We start from the raw sequence: 16,202 nt of genomic DNA, 5'->3' as shown, positions 1-16,202 counted from the left end.
CACAGCTTAGCGAGTTGGATTGCAGACTTCAACCTGCCAAACCGAGCCTCCCTTTTGTGCCAAACGCTTCCTACAAGAGAGAGTAGAGTTTTTTTATCTATCAGCCCTGGTTTCCAATCAGCGCTAGGCACGATTGTCAGCGGGCGGCGGTGCTCGGGAACGATGATAATAATAATAATAATAAAATAATAATAATAATAATAATAATAATAATAATAATAATAATAATAATAATAATAATAATAATAATAATAATAATAATAATTTATTTATATACCGCCCTTCTCCCGAGGGACTCAAGGCGGTAAACAGGGCAAATATAAAAAATACAAAAATACAAAAGTTAAAAGAAAATTAAACATATGCCCGACTAAAAACAGTAAATACAAATATTAAAAATGACCGTAAAACCCAACCCATCCCCCATCAGGGCAGGCCGGCTTGTTCAAATAAGAATGTCTTCAGATAAGAGGCGATCCTGAAAGCGGGTCTCCACGAGGGCACCAGGCCAGCCTCGGACGGCCACGCAGGAATCCCCCCCCGCCCCCTCCCACCGCCGCCGCCGCCGCCCGATTCAGAACGTGAGCTCGAGCGCCCCCGGCGTCCAAGTTGAAGGTTGCAGCCGAAGTCTGCAGTCGGCGAGACTCGGGACTTCGCCGTCTGTCCTCCTTCCCTCTGCGAGGAGAGCCGAGGGGAGGTTCGGCGGCGGCCGCCGGCTGAGTTTCGGACTCCGGAGGCGGGAAAGCCCTCCTCGCCGTGTGTCTCTCGCTTTCCTGTTCGGAAGTGCTTGGTGCCAGGCCTGGAAAAGGGACGCCTGCTCCAGCCTCCACCCCTGGGGCCGGCAGGAAAGCCCAGTCTCAACAACTTCTCTTTCCTTTGAAACGACACATGTTCGGGAGCCCAGATGTCTCCCGCCGCTGCTAAAAAGAGAAAGGGGAAGTCGCGTGGGAGGCTGGCTGGGTGGAGAGGGAGAAACGGGATGACACCGGCGGCAGCCGTCCTCTCGCGCAGCTTTGACGCCAAAACAGACAGCAGGGGAACGTCTGTCCCCGCTAGCTTTCGTCGGCGGTCCTCAAAGGCATTGCGCCGGAGCCCTAAGGAGTCACACCTGTCTGCGTAGAGGTGCAGATACTCCAGATTAACCGATTTGGGAATCGGCTGCTGGATGTTTGCTGCAGCGAATCATGCGATTAAAGCAATCGTTGCTACAATGCCGTGCCCCGAAACTGTAGCCTAACGATCCATCCCGATCCACAAATCCCATTCACTGTAATACGTGGACAGTATACACAAAAGCGGAATCGCCTTCCCCTGCCTCCTGATGCCTCTTGGTTGTATATATATATATAAAACACGCTTCTGTTCTCCAGTTGTGTTTTGATTCAAGTTTTGCTGGGCTGCAGTTACAAATGTATCAATTATAGGCGACCTGCATTTCTAGTTGCACACCGGGTGCGCGCGTGGGCATGTTGTGTACATAATAAGCAAGTGATGATTTCAGTAAATTTCAGGGTTATGTTGCAACAACGTGGCTAACGTTGAACTTTAGTTCTCAGTGTGTAAATCACCTCTCGCGCAAGGTTCATAAAGTGGGCAGCTAGATCAGCTAGTTTCTTTCCTTCATTGCCCGCCTCCTGTCAAGCTGATTGGGAGACGGACAGCAGTCCAAGAGAGACGTATCGTTGGGGAACTATAACATACTAAAGGATTTAAAAGTACAGAACGGCACTGCTGTTGTGGGATCTTGAGGAAAAGAAGAGAGGGGAAGAGAGAGTCATGAGAGGGAAAGACGAAAAGTCTTCATTAAAAGGTTGGTTAAATATTGTTTTCTTAACCATTCTTTTGTTTGAATATTGATAAAGAAGAGGAAAAAACTTTTTCAACAACTTCTCTGCAGGAACAATGATTGAAACTTTGGAGGGGGGGGACATACTTACCATTACAAAATGTAATTATTTCTATCAACTAAGGCCATACAAGGATTGGGGCTCTCTTTTTGGTGCAGTGGAAATAATGGGGAAAAAACCCTTTTGAAACAAAACTGAAGGAGTGAACAGAGGAAGTTGTAATGGAACTGAATGTCTTCAGAGAATGGGGGGGGGAGCGGGTGGAAGCTCTAGTCTAGTTGCTTTGAACTCAGCTTGCTATGTAGACTTTAGCTTCCTTTCAAGGTTATTAAAGAGAAAGGATTCTATGGAGAAGGATGAAGCAGCACTGGGACCATGAATGGGTCAGTAAATTCAGATAAAAAGTTTTCTTTGGCTTGAGCAATCTTTGGATTCGATTTGTCCATTCAGATTGTAAAGTGTGTGAAACCTGTCATATTTGAGGCAGACTGGCTAGCACTCTGAATACAGCTGCAAGTAGCTCTTCAGGCTTTAGAGATGTGGGACTGCACATTTTTTTTAAGACTTCTCACCATTGCCCCCTTAGTGTTCACATGCTGTAAGCATTGGCTTCCTCCAGTTTCATGGGTGCCTCCATTATCCTTTGCATCAGTGTGTTACAGCAGATAACTGATTGGAACTAATTGACATGATCCTGGGTTTTTCTTCCTTTTAGAAGTATAGTGGTGCTGGAACATCAACGTTGTTCCAGGAGCATTTACTCTGCGCTGGCACCCACTGAGCGCCATTGAGACTTAGAACAGATAATTCCATAGTTCAACCACCTTGAAAAAAATGTTGACAAACAAACCAAGAAAGAAAGGAACTCAAATTAGAAACGAATGGCTTTGCGGTGCACCTTACAGAACTACAGACCTCTGCATTCATCACTTCTGGTCATGCTGGTGATGCTGCCAGGAACTGCAGCTCAGCATTACAGGGAGGGCCCAACGTTTCCTGCCTGTGATTTGGGAAATAATGGAGGACCGCCAGTATATTTTCATAGCTTTTTGTGCCTTTGATTAAATTCCTCACGTTGGCTGAAAAGGAAAAACTGAGATAGAGCATGCGCGCTGTCGGCAATGGAACTTATGATTTATAAGGGGACGTTGTAGTCGGCAACAGGGGGCGCTCTGCCTTTCCTCGCTAAAGCAACCGGTGCTGGAAAACAGAAGTCATCTGGCAATCTTTTGACTCGGGAGCTGACTTCCTATCAGCTGGCTTTTGTGCGCTGATTGCTGTGGAATTGTCGCTGAAATGCAGTTTGATCTTGATGTCTTTTCAGCGTCGATTTCCTTCAATATTCGGTGCCGGATTAACCAAACCGAGATCTTGCTACGTTCTGCAATCGTGCGTTAGCCAAGAGAGCGTTAGCCAAGAGAGAATTAGCGGTGGGACGGGGCGGTTCAGCTCAGCCTTTCTTTAGCCGACTTGTTCCCTCTGCGGCGTTGCAGAACCTACACTTCAACGCGTCCGTTCCGCTTCGCGGTTGCGAAAAAATGTTTTCGGGGGGGGGGGGCGCGCACAGATGTTACGCCGAAAAAGGAGGAAGGGCAGAGTTTGTAAAAGGAAGGAAATCCAATTAGCGGTTATTTCCTCCTAAATCTCTCCTAGGAGACTCTGGAGTCGTGGGTAGCCTGAAAAAAGAAGCAGGCGAAAAAAAACAACAACACCCCTTCGGGTCACTCAGTAGCATTCCTGCTGGGAACTTGTCTAAGAAACGATCCCAAGCGTAGGTTAAGATGCAAACGGATGAAATTTGAAGCTTCATCCATTCAACGCCCTCCTCCAAAACGGTGGCCTCCAGAGTTCCCGTATTCCCACCCATCCTTATGTGCTTGGAGACCCCCCACAGATCTGTGGGGGAGGTGGTTACAACAGAGGCAGTACCTGGCGACAGTTACACTCAACAAGTGAAAGCTGTGTTCTGCGGAGAAGGCTGCTATCTCCTCCCCCCTTATATTTTATGCAATCGATTATGTATTATTTCATGCAATCTTATCAACAAGCGGCCAAGGCCTCCATCAGAAGGAGGGGAGGAGGGAATCCGTTCCAGTTCCATCAAAAGATCTATAGGTATCCTTTGAAGGAAAAAAAAAGTCCTAGGGGCTACGGATTCCGCTGGCGCAGCCCCCTCCCTCAACCATTCGCCCCCCCCCCCAATAATAATCTGTTCTGCAAGTCTGGGCCTTGCCTACCACCTGCGCTTTGGATCACCTGCTGGCTATATCTGGGCCTAATCCATTCATAAACAAACCTCATGGGTTCCGCTGTATTGCAGCGGCCTTATAAATACCCAAATAGCTTTTCAGGGGCGCACTGTTTTTCTGGGATCACGGTGATGATAATAATGAGGTAAAGCAATCAACTTTTTTTTCCTGTTTCCTTCCACGACTTTTTGCAAATGCTCTATGGAAATTTCCATTAACTCCTTCCGCTCGGGAAGATCGTGCGGATTTCTCCCCCCCCCACACACACACCCCTTATTATTTTATTTATTTATCTATCGACTTGTGTTGGAACGTTTTGGCCCCAAGTGTTGTCGGGAACAGCCCAAGGCAGCCGCGTGAACTCCCAAGGTCTTGCATATATCCAAGGGGGCTCTTGTTTGTTGAAACTGAGAAAGCCGGGCAGGAAATCGCCGTTTCCCTGAGTCCCTCCCTGCGGTTCCTTGACTGAAAGGCCATTCCTGACCAACCTCCGGCTCTCGCTGCTGCGGTCGCTTTTGCTCTGGGACAAAGTTTGAACCGCGCAAGCCGGGCTTCTCCGCTTCTCTTTCTTCATAACGGAGGTGAAAGATAAACCGGGCATTAATAGATCTCGTACGGGAAAAGGGATTATTGAGGCTCAAAGAAGGGGGGAGGGAAGAGTGCTGTTATTTCTGGCGAGGATTTCGGTAAGAAATGGATGGATAGACGATTGTTACGCTTTCTCTTTTGGGGGGGCTATGCCTGACTTCTGGAAAACCACGAGCTTCCTTTCCCCCTCCCGATTCCGACTTTGATGAGTCTTGAGTGGCAGCAGACTTAATCCCCCTGCCCGCCCCCGGATGCCTCCTTGGGTTAATGATTCCTTTTAAAAGCTGGTTGTTTGCGGCTTTGAGGTGGTACCAGCTATTACAGTCAATGGACAAACACTCTTGCCTGCTGCTGGTGGGACGCTTTTGGATCATTAATAAATGCCCTCTGATAAGCCCAGGCTTCGCTGAGGCTCCAGTGGTTATTGTTTCACTGCCGGAATTTGCTCCGAGGTGGTTTTTGAAAGAGAAAGGGGAGGGAGAGCCTGGTCTGGTTTGCAAAGAGACTGCCAGTTTTAAATGCCAGTTAATTACCAGAGAGGGAACTCTAAAGAGAGTTTGGAACTACAGGTTGCCAAAATGCTTTGGGGGTTTGCGATGCTTTTGAATGTTCACCCCGACCTTGTTTACTGCCTAATTAACCCGGACCTCAATGAGATGTATTCCTGTATAGGTGTGTTACACGGAGTAACTGATTTAGGAAACCAAACTCGTAGGATACGGGAGACATTCAACGTGTATGCGGGAGCAGATAGGAAGAGAGAAATTATTCGTAAAGCATTTTGAATGCACTTTACTGGCACTTTGGAGTTTCACGTTTAGTACGTTGTATAACTAGGCTGGTACTTAAAATAATTGACAGGATTAAGCAATGGGCAGACTAGTTTCCCAACCAGGCGCCCTCCGGGAACCGGCCTGCACGGCTGCCTGGGAATTCTGACATTGCAAGCCCACCACTTGCGGGGGGCACCAGATGGATGAAGGCTGACTAAGACAAAAACGCGCGCCGTGACGCTCTGTTCCTTATGATTAGTAACGGAGAATATTTTGCTCGGGGGCCGAACTGAGCAGATAGCGGGGGTGGGGGGGTGAGAGAGAGAGAGATAGCAAAAGCGAGCTGCATCACGCTCCGTCTGCGAGTTTCCTCAGGGCCAAAAATGTCGCAAGGACCATTCTTACGCTCTTATCTGTAAGCACAAGCTGATCTTGCAATAAGGTCTCCTCCCTTGGGGCACTTCTGACAAGCAAAATGCCACCATGCTCTAAGTAGATAAAGAGATAGGTTTTCCTCGGGACTGTGGCAAAAGGAAGCGGGGAAGAGACGGGTGCACGGGAAGGGAAAAAAAATCAAGGACGCCCGTTTGGTCTAAAACTTTCCTCGAGAGTTTTTAGCGACATTCAGGAATGTGGGGGGGGGGAGGACGACACACTTCCTTGTCGCTACCGAGCCTCGCAGCGTTTGGAACGGAGCAAACCCGCCCTAGTGCCCGATTTGCACAAGTGTGAACCGCGCCAGCCCCCTTCCCCGCTGGGTACCCCTCGGAGGTGGCCGTGAGCGCAGCCAAGGTCACCCTAGTTCTCAAAAGGCGAATGGGGAGGGGGAAAAAAGGAGAAATAATTCCTTGTTGCTTTCGTTCCTTCTCTCCCCCCCCCCGCCCCTCCGCCCGGCGGGACTAACAAGAAATACACTCTAACCTTACAAGATTCCGACCCAACGTTGCACTGTTGTTTTTTTTCTCCTAACCTCTTGAAAAAAAGCTTCTGAATTGCCCCTCCCCGAATTGCCCCTCCCCTCCCGCAGGCCCGCCTGGCCTGACTCTTGGAAACGTCAAAGCGAAAGAAAGAAAGAAGGAAGGAAGGAAGGAAGGGAAGGGAAGGGAAGGGAAGGGAAGGGAAGGGAAGGGCGGTCGGCGCGCTGCCTGCGGCCGGGCGCCAGGCTTTGCGTATCTTCTGGCGGCTCCCGGGCGCCCGGAACGGCGACTCAGCCTCTTCCTCATTGTTCCAGCCGGCTCCTCCCCTTTTTCCTCTCCTCCTCGTTTATATAAAGCCCTCGGCGAGCGCCGGAGACGCGAGTTTTCTTTTGCAGCTGCTAGGCATCCTTTGCGCTTTTTTTCCCTTGGCTGGCTGGCTGACTCGTTCACTTTAACTCGGTCGTAGATCGATCTGGTTTCCTTCCCCCCCCCCCACCCATCGGCTTGGATTTATCGCTATTGCTGTTTTTTACTCGCTCTGCGATGACGGTCAAAACTGAAGCTTCTGGATCTACGCTAACTTATTCAAAGATGAGAGGGATGGTGGCGATTTTGATCGGTGAGTAAAGGGGTCGAGCAAGGACCACCGAGCCAGAGTCACCGCCTCAGCCGTTCACAGAAAGATTTCTTTTGAGATTATTTTCGGAGGCCGGGTGAAAGAGCGCCTAAATAGCTACCTTTTACAAGGAGCATCTCATTTTATTTTATTTTATTTTATTTTATTTTATTTTATTTTATTTTATTTTATTTTATTTTATTGAAAAAAGAAGAAGTTTGCTTTAAATACATTTAAAGAGCACCTAAATAAATCGCTTTTAAACATGCTAAAAAAAACACGAAAGAAACGGAAGATGAAAGTTGTCGATTGATCGGGATTCACCTTCTGTGTTTCTTATTTGCAGCTTTCATGAAACAGAGAAGGATGGGGTTGAACGACTTCATTCAAAAAATAGCCACCAACTCCTATGCATGCAAACAGTAAGTATGTTTTGCTTTTCTGCGTGGTAGATGCACGGAAGTTAACAAATTTAATTATAGTCTTGTGAGATGTTACCTAACTTCTCCCCCAGGGAGAGAGGAGTTGAAACACGATCTGTTTGTAAATTGAACTTCTCTAGTCTAAGGATAACTACTACACAGAGTCAGGTTCCACTGAGTTCAGCATATTTAGGAAGTAGACTTAAGAATGTGAGCTTGGCTGCTTTAATTAAGAGTTTCACTATAAAAGTACCTGTTATATAGTGACTGTAATCCTATACCACTTACCTACAAGCAAATCTCGTTGAACTCAGCGGGAGTTGTTGTTTTTGAGAAGGCCAGGGCGTGTGCTGGTTTTAGAAAACAGTGTGTGTTTCTGTTGCCCCAGTAGGGACTAAAACTGTCCAGAGAAATGGCATCTTGTTTGAATTCTGTTGATTTCTCTGCCATTCCCTTTTTCTCTCTGATCTATAATTGCAGAAGAAACCTGAGTCTCTTTGCTCAGGTTTGTTGCCTCTCTTTTTCCATCTTACCTTTGAAACCTAATAAGCTGTTTCAATCTAGTAAGCTAGCCAGCCTGACTTTTGCTCAACTAGAGTTAGCCTGCCACCTTGTGGTGAGATAATTCCCATGTTCCAGGCATGTTGTAATTGAACTAATTCCATTCTGTCTGATACTTTTGCAGTCCTGAAGTACAATCCATTCTGAAGATTTCCCAACCTCAAGAACCAGAACTTATGAATGCCAATCCTTCTCCTCCAGTAAGTGGCCTTGGTTCCATGTAACTTGGAAAGAAATGTTTTGAAATAAAGATCCAGCATAATTATTTAAAAGGGAAGATTTTATTTTTTTTTTTAAAAAGGGAGGGGCGAGAGTTGTTTTCTGAAGCCCCAGCACAAAACAGCTTATAATTTTATTTGTTGGTTTTTAAGTCTGTATCCAAGCATTTCAGTACAAAAATCAACACTTATTTTTTTTTCCATTGCAGCCTAGTCCATCTCAACAAATCAACCTTGGCCCATCATCTAACCCTCATGCTAAACCGTCAGATTTCCATTTCCTGAAAGTTATTGGGAAAGGTAGTTTTGGAAAGGTAAGCTATGTCTTGATTTTGCTAATTGGTTTTTAAGGATAAACGTTCATTGCTTTTATAACCAAGCCAGATAAACTTAAGTCTTCAGAACAGTCTCATCCAAGACATTTGTATTAGTATGAAGTAGAGAAAATAAATTGAATAAGCACAGTTAAATTGGTACTCTTACAAGAGCTATTTATCTTAAAGACTGGGAGAATTTGGATTATATTCAAAAGGGTTTGACGGCTTCATTGCCTGTCTCTAAAGTATTGCCCTTTACCATACTCAGATACAAAACTTTAAGCCTATAATTATACTGAACTGTACAAGTAGCTGTATTTTTGCAGCTAACAAAAAGGAAAATGTAGTTTTAACTTGGATTTCTTGGAATCACCCTTAAACTTACACGATCGTTGGTTTCTTTCAGGTTCTTCTTGCAAGGCACAAGGCAGAAGAACAATTCTATGCAGTAAAAGTACTCCAGAAAAAAGCAATCCTGAAAAAGAAGGAGGTAAATATTGACTTAATCTTGTTCCAAAGAAATACCAAGCAAGGAAATAATTCTACCTTAGGGCAGTTCATAAATTACATTATAATGAGTAAGCTTTCGGCTTCCCAGAACACCTCCTAAGGTAAACAAAAGGTAGACAGGAAGCAGAAAAGACATCATAAAGCCTACAGAATGTCCACTTTTAAAGCCACCACTTTTAAGCAGAATGTGGAAAATTAATCCCCAAAGATGCTTAGTTGCTGTTTTATGCCCTCTTGAGTTGGTCTAAATTCAGGAATTTTCTTGCGGTCACTTAGTTTGCTTTATCACAATTCAGTTGTATTGTGATTCTGGCAAATATTACTAACAACTGGTTCCATACCTCTTTTTCTTTTCCAGGAGAAACATATTATGTCTGAACGCAATGTCCTCCTTAAGAACGTGAAGCATCCGTTCCTGGTGGGACTTCACTTTTCCTTCCAGACAGCTGACAAGCTGTATTTTGTCCTAGACTACATCAATGGTGGAGAGGTGAGCAAAAAGGACACTTGGGCCCTCCAAAGTGTGTATGTGTGTGTGTGGGGGGGGGGTTGAATAGAGTTGGGTTCTTGCTTGGAAAGTTGGAAGTTAGTCCACAGTAACACACGCTTAAGTGCTCCTTGTTTGTAATGAAAAAGGGGATGATTCTAAGGCAGAGGTGCTAGATTCAGTCTCCTGCTTGGCAACCTCTAATAGCAGGAAATAGCCAGAGGATTACTAGGCTGTTTCCGACAATTATCCTCTCTAACTTAGTATGCTGTGTTTAATTAAATGCACCCCCCCTTTCTATCTTGCAGTTGTTCTACCATCTCCAGAGAGAACGTTGCTTCCTGGAGCCAAGAGCTCGTTTTTATGCTGCTGAAATAGCTAGTGCACTGGGCTACCTGCATTCTTTGAACATTGTATACCGGTAAGCACTGTACTTAATGTACGCATATTTGTTTGAAAGGCAGGAACTGAGTTCTCATTTATAGGCTGTTTTGCCAAAATGCTTGCTATGGGCTTTGGGATCAGTAACTTTACTCCTAAATAATTGCCCTGATTAGCACTTGCTGTTTCTGGGTATGGACTGGGTGCCATTAGCTACCGGGTTAAAGTGGCTAGAAGATCATACACGACAGTGGCTTATTTTGGGGGGAAAAGCTTATAAATCAGACAAATGTGAATCACAGATGTTCAGACAGGTAAGATTTGAAGTTGACCGGTCTTTCATATTCTTTGCCACAGGGACTTGAAGCCAGAGAACATTTTGCTTGATTCTCAGGGCCACATTGTTTTGACTGACTTTGGACTCTGCAAAGAGAACATTGAACACAATGGCACAACTTCCACATTTTGCGGCACTCCTGAAGTAAGTTTGAGATCTGCTTTGTCCCGTGACAGTGATATATGTGTACTACTGCATGACCATGGCAGTAGTTTCCCTGCTGAGGCTATAGGACATTACGTGCCAGCCTTGTGAAAGTGGATGGTCCTGTTTGATGGCTGCCACTAGAGGGTTAAAAAAAGAAAGTTCTATTGGAGTTCCTGTAGAAAAATGCTTAAGGTGTAGAAACTGGTTTGATTGTCCAGGTTGACTTGGCCCCTAGTTCGCATATGCAAGCCCCAGGCATTTTGCTGTTTCTCTCAGTGAAGAACCTGTGGTCCAATCCATCTTAGCTGACCGAGATAGCAGTCAAGAAAATTGGGAGTCATCTGTGGGGCTGCAGGTTCCCCATGCCCGCTTTGAGCAAATCTACGCCTAAAGAGGGTACATTTATCTTACATGTGCCATTAATTGTTAGCCTTCAGGTTTTTTCTAATCAAATGTTCCCATTCTTTTATTTGTGTACAATAGTACCTGGCCCCTGAAGTCCTTCACAAGCAACCTTATGACTGGACTGTGGACTGGTGGTGCCTTGGGGCAGTTTTGTACGAGATGCTTTATGGACTGGTAAGTAAGAACAGGAATGATATATTTAATCTGCTTGCTGGGACTGTTTGCCACTCCAGTAATTACAATCAAGGAAATAAATATAAACGTTGATGCTACTGAAATTTATGAGGCAATTTCAGGGATGCCCATATTTGCTGGTGAGGTTCTTGCCTCCAGCAGCCCTCTCCTAATGGGTTTAATAATTCGTGGAAAACATTTTTTTAAATCCTCCCTTTATTATTTTTATAAATAACTCAAGGCATTAAATATTCCTAATACTCCGTCCTTCCCCTATTTTCCCCATAACAAGCTTGCAAGATAAGTTGGGGCTGAGAGAGACTGGCCAAAATCATCCAGCTTTGATACCTAAAGTCGGACTAGAACTCAGTTTCTTGGTTTCTAGCCTTGATACCGTAGCCCTTAGACCAAATTGGCTTATTTAATGGATGTTGCACTAAAGTGAGTCTTGCTTCAAAGCTCAGAGTGTGGTGGGGGTGGTTAAAATATTTTGAGTAGGATTGCAGTCAGGCTTACATCACAAGTGGTTGTGAACAAAATTGGAGAAAGGAGTTGGCATGCATGATACCTTGAACTCCCAGAGGAATGACAAGATGCAAAACTTCACAAATCAAATCAGTAAATAACAGTAAGGTTAGACAATGCATAGTAAATATTTTTTCTCTCCTTGCAGCCCCCTTTCTACAGCAGAAACACAGCAGAAATGTATGACAACATCTTGAACAAACCTCTACAACTGAAGCCAAATATCACCAACTCTGCTAGACACCTTTTGGAAGGACTTTTGCAGAAGGACAGAACTAAGAGGCTAGGAGCAAAGGAAGACTTTGTAAGTATAATTTTCAAAATAGGTGAAAGGCATTTGAGAATTTGGCTGGACAGTTTCAATTCTTTGCACTTAAACTAATGTAATTTCCATTATTTCAACAGATGGAGATTAAGAATCACATTTTCTTCTCTCCAATTAACTGGGATGATCTTATAAACAAGAAGATTACACCACCTTTTAACCCAAATGTGGTAAGAGCTCTTCTAATTGCATAATGGCCAGGGAGGATTTATTTTATTGGGGATGCCGGAAGTGTGCTTGTGTGTATGCATAAATCAAGAATGAGTGTCAGAGTTCACACCAGGATACAACAGGAAGTCTCAGTTCTCCAGACACTTAATACCCACCACCAAAAAAAGATTGTATTTGACTTAACAGAAGACTTAAACATGTTGCCACTAATTAATGGAGCATTGATTTGCCCGATGCAGGGCAAAAAAATTCTGAGCCTTTTTATACTCACACACATACACATTTTCTTTCCACCTCTCTGAGTTAACTAATAACTTTTAAAAGGTTTGCTTTTTAAACTTGGAGAACACAGTAGTGGATTTAAAGGAGTGTTTCAGTTGTCAAATGATTTTTCAGAGGTCGTCTAGACACTGGTGATAAGTCTCACCATACACACGTGGTTACTTTTGAAAGCAAATTCACTGACTTCAGTGGGTCTATTCCAGGGCAATTTAGTTTGGAATTAGTCCTGCTGTTAAAGGTGCTTTTATACTGTGCTTCGATACTGAGGCTGTCCTGGACAAGATAGACGTGTCAGATTGGATTTAGGTAGGCTGCAGGAAGAATTTCTTTTTGTAAGTTTGGCAGAGGGGATTCTTGGACTTAACTCAAGAGGTAGAGGAGGCTGCAGAGAAATGGGAAGCTATCCTGTTCTGGCATCTGCAGCAAAACCTCTTGTGGATCCAACCTTTTTTATCTGCCTAGGCTACTTAGTTATGAGAGCCTCCAGCACTAATTAATATTAGCCTATTACGACCTTGCAGCAGAGTGCCTAAAATGGGCATCCCCACCTTGGTATCCTTCAGATAACCTGGAACGACGACTTCCAGAATTATTTGGCTACATTAGCTGGGAATTCTGGCAACTGCCGTTTCAATACCTTTGAGGACTCCAGGCTGCAGAAAGTTGGCCTGGACCTTCATTAACCTCAGGAGTGGTGAACAGGGAGAAGAAACCCGAGAATTGGTTTCCAATTACTTTTAGGAAAAAGTGGCTTCATTTGATCGAGTGTTTACCTTGAATTGGAAGATAGCGTAGTATTAAGTGTCCTTGCAGCCTACCATTAACATCCAAATAACTCTTGTTTTTCTTGCAGAGCGGGCCCAATGATCTGCGACACTTTGACCCCGAGTTTACAGAGGAGCCTGTCCCAAACTCCATTGGCCAGTCTTCAGACAGCATCCTCATCACTGCCAGTGTCAAAGAGGCTGCTGAAGCATTTCTGGGCTTTTCCTATGCTCCCCCCATGGATTCTTTCCTTTGAATTTTGTGATTTCTTTTCTTTTTCTTTCTTTTTTTAATAATCCTTTTGGCATTCTGATCGAGCTGCCAGTTGCCTGGTCATCTTGAAAGATAAAGTTTTGCACATCTTCCCACTGTGTGGCAGCTTTGCAGCCTTAATTTCAACTGTATTGTTTGCTGAAAGTTTTTTTTGGAGGGGGGTGTTGTTCTTCTCCAATTGGAAGAGCACATTTAACTCCTTTCAAGTGAACTCATGACATTTCACTACTGGTTCTTCCCACTCACCCAAGTGGTGCTACATCAAGGTTGCAAGTACTGAAAGGAGAAGGGGGAAACAGCAACTGCTGCCATAGATTGCTAGAGTGTAAGCCTCAGAACAAAACTCTTTGTGTCCTTGATTGGTGAACATAGCCCCAACATGGAGATCTTTCTGGATGTGAAGAGAACTTTATGAAGATGTGCCTTTTTTTCTCCCCTCCTGACGTTGAGATCTTTGTGAACTCCAAAGTTTTTATCATAGAGTGCTTTCTGGATTCATGTGTGAGTGAGTGTGTAACGTGGACAATGGCAGGAGTGTGATTTGTATATTCCCACAGACAGACTTAGCTCAGAGGTGCCCTTGTGACACTTGGAGGACAGTATGGGGCATTGTTTGTTCCTTCCATATTTGGAAGACAATAAATAAATGTAGATAGTGATTTTTTAAAAGAAAAATATGTAAAAAAATATATAGTTCAAATGGGCTTCAACTACTTGTATCCCAAATGCTTGAAGAAAGCATTGCTGCTATGGAAATATATATATACAGATACATATGTATATAAATATTTCTATTTTTAAGAAATGGTTTCTATGGACCAAAATGCCCCAGCTGTTGTCTGCTAATCTGTTGGTTTAGTTCATTTTTTGTTCATAATCTGTAAACTTGGGCATTATTTATGAGTATTGTTTGCTTGCATTCCTTGTTGTATGTATTTGTAAAAAGATCTGTACAGTCGATTGCAATGCTAAATGAATATTTAAAAGAAAAAAAACTGTAAAGGCTCATAATGTATACCACCATTGTAATGTACTTAATATGGTTAAGATATGTACCATTTTTGTGACCAAACCCATTGGTTTGCAGTAAAATCTTGGGACAATATTTCTATTAATGGTTTCAGTGTCTTTATAAATTCAGATTATTTCTCCATCTTTATTCAGAATGCAGTTTAGAGTCAAAATCACCCACTACTGATTCAGAATATTCTTTTCAGTATTCAACAATAGTACTAAAGATACATGATTTTTGGATAGTAAAAAATGCACATTGTGAAGATGTTTTTGATTTACAATTTCCAGTGGCCTAGCAGGATGTACCACTAGAACAGACATGTCAAACACAAGGCCCGGGGGCCGGATCCGGCCCGCAAAGTGGTTTCATGTGGCCCACGAAGCCATCCTGGAAACAGTGAGGGAACGGCCCTCACTGCCTTGGCCCTGGCCCAGAGACCCTCCTTCTGCCAGAGACCCTCAGATCTGTCCCACTCCTGCCCAGGCCCCCATAGGCACCCTTGATGCGAATGATGTAGAGCTGGCCTTGCCCATCCAGTAGGCCATATGCACTCCACCCAGTAGGCCACGCCCACTCTGGCCACACCCACCCGGCCCCTTGAGGGCAACCGCAATGCTGATGCGGCCCTCAATGAAATTGAGTTTGACACCCCTGCACTAGAACATCAGAAAAATAGTAGTAGTGGGGTAGTAGTATGTGGCTACCTATGGGGCATGGAACAATTACAGATCTGAAAGTTATCTCTGCCATTACTTCTCCCTTCCTGCCAGGCATAATGATGCTATAGCCTCCAAATGTCCTATCCCAATGCAATACAAAATAGAAAATATGATCTGGGCAATGACCTCTCATCAAGTTTATTTCATTATATAAAATCTTCCTCAATGTTGTCCTGGTTGTGAATGCTCCTTGCTAAAGGAAACAAATGCAATGACAAGAGTACTCTCTTTATTAACTAATGAGTTTTAACCAAGAAATCTCATAGGTACTTTTTCAACGTTTAGCTTAAATCTCTTGAAATGTGGACCGTGTTCTGGTTGCAGAGCAACAAAAGTAAGTCTAGCCTCTCCACAACAGCCTTTAGCATATTTTCTCCAGGCCTTAGCAAGCAAAATTTCTTGATCAGCTTATTTTTCAAAACCATCAAGACTCTGGCCCTTCCTTCCTGTATATATTACAATTAGTGTTTTTAGAAACTGGTCATAACTCAACGTGGTAGCCCAGTGTCAGCTTGATCAGGTGAAAAACATGAAAAGATCTGGGGATCTAATCAGATGCTAAAGAAAATGTTACAAAGGAAAGACATTTTCACGAGATGTATGACTATTGACCCAGTCAAGAGGCCTAACCAGTAGCTCTGGGAGCACAGCATCACACCAACTTCAAAAATTGTAAGTTTTGGAATAGAAAATCCCCACACACTTTCTCTAAGAAATGCATGGTGGTATTTCATTAACACTTCATTATCATCATTATTAGATTTTTACCCTGTCTTTATATGTATCTTTGCATGTACGTTCAAGGTGGTGAACATACCTAATATTCCCTCCTCCCATTTTCCCCACAACAATAGTCCTGTGAGATAGGTTGATATGACAGAGAATAACTGGCCCGGAGTCATCTGCCAGCTTTCATGCTTAAGAAAGGCCCAGACGTCACTTTCTCCTGGTTTCTAGGCCAACACCTTCACCGCTACACCAAACTTGCCCTTATTGTGAGAAGAACTGGCAAAGTTTCATTACATCATCAAACCCTTTAGGGAGGCTATAATGCTATCATGCTTTGGTAGTGATCCTGCTTTTTCATTTGCTCTTTTTCTCCCTAGGTCTATTTTTTTCTGTTCCCATAACAGAGCAGACTGGGTGGTGTAGTTTTAAGTGTAGTTCAAGAATTATAT

The 16,202-nt window shown here is 43.9% G+C and overlaps 1 protein-coding gene across 2 annotated transcripts; it reads left to right on the top strand.

Moving 5' to 3' along the window:
• Positions 1-1,670: 1,670 nt before the first annotated feature.
• Positions 1,671-14,401, top strand: SGK1 (serum/glucocorticoid regulated kinase 1). 2 transcript variants are annotated; one of them, XM_081313384.1, is made up of 12 exons: positions 1,671-1,810; positions 7,337-7,412; positions 8,098-8,173; positions 8,401-8,505; positions 8,915-8,998; positions 9,377-9,508; positions 9,814-9,926; positions 10,244-10,367; positions 10,854-10,949; positions 11,623-11,778; positions 11,880-11,969; positions 13,106-14,401. In XM_081313384.1, exons 1-12 carry the CDS (start codon positions 1,777-1,779, stop codon positions 13,271-13,273), a joined length of 1,254 nt encoding a protein of 417 aa, XP_081169510.1. In that variant the 5' UTR covers positions 1,671-1,776; the 3' UTR covers positions 13,274-14,401. The 2 variants fall into 2 exon arrangements, with proteins under 2 accessions (XP_081169510.1, XP_081169509.1); XM_081313383.1 differs by lacking the exon at positions 1,671-1,810 and adding an exon at positions 6,563-6,993.
• Positions 14,402-16,202: the final 1,801 nt, after the last annotated feature.

The sequence above is a fragment of the Vipera berus genome (genome assembly GCF_964194415.1).
Source record: "Vipera berus genome assembly, chromosome: 1".
Lineage (NCBI taxonomy): Eukaryota > Metazoa > Chordata > Lepidosauria > Squamata > Viperidae > Vipera > Vipera berus.
This window is presented reverse-complemented; position numbering and strand designations above follow the sequence as displayed.

What these genes read in the sequence shown, in the direction of transcription:
- SGK1 (XM_081313383.1), top strand. Translation starts at nt 6,918, where the DNA reads ATGACGGTCAAAACTGAAGCTTCTGGATCTACGCTAACTTATTCAAAG. An exon ending in TCTTTGAACATTGTATACCG is followed by an intron (nt 9,927 to 10,243) that starts GTAAGCACTGTA and finishes TCTTTGCCACAG; the next exon opens with GGACTTGAAGCCAGAGAACA. An exon ending in ACGAGATGCTTTATGGACTG is followed by an intron (nt 10,950 to 11,622) that starts GTAAGTAAGAAC and finishes CTCTCCTTGCAG; the next exon opens with CCCCCTTTCTACAGCAGAAA.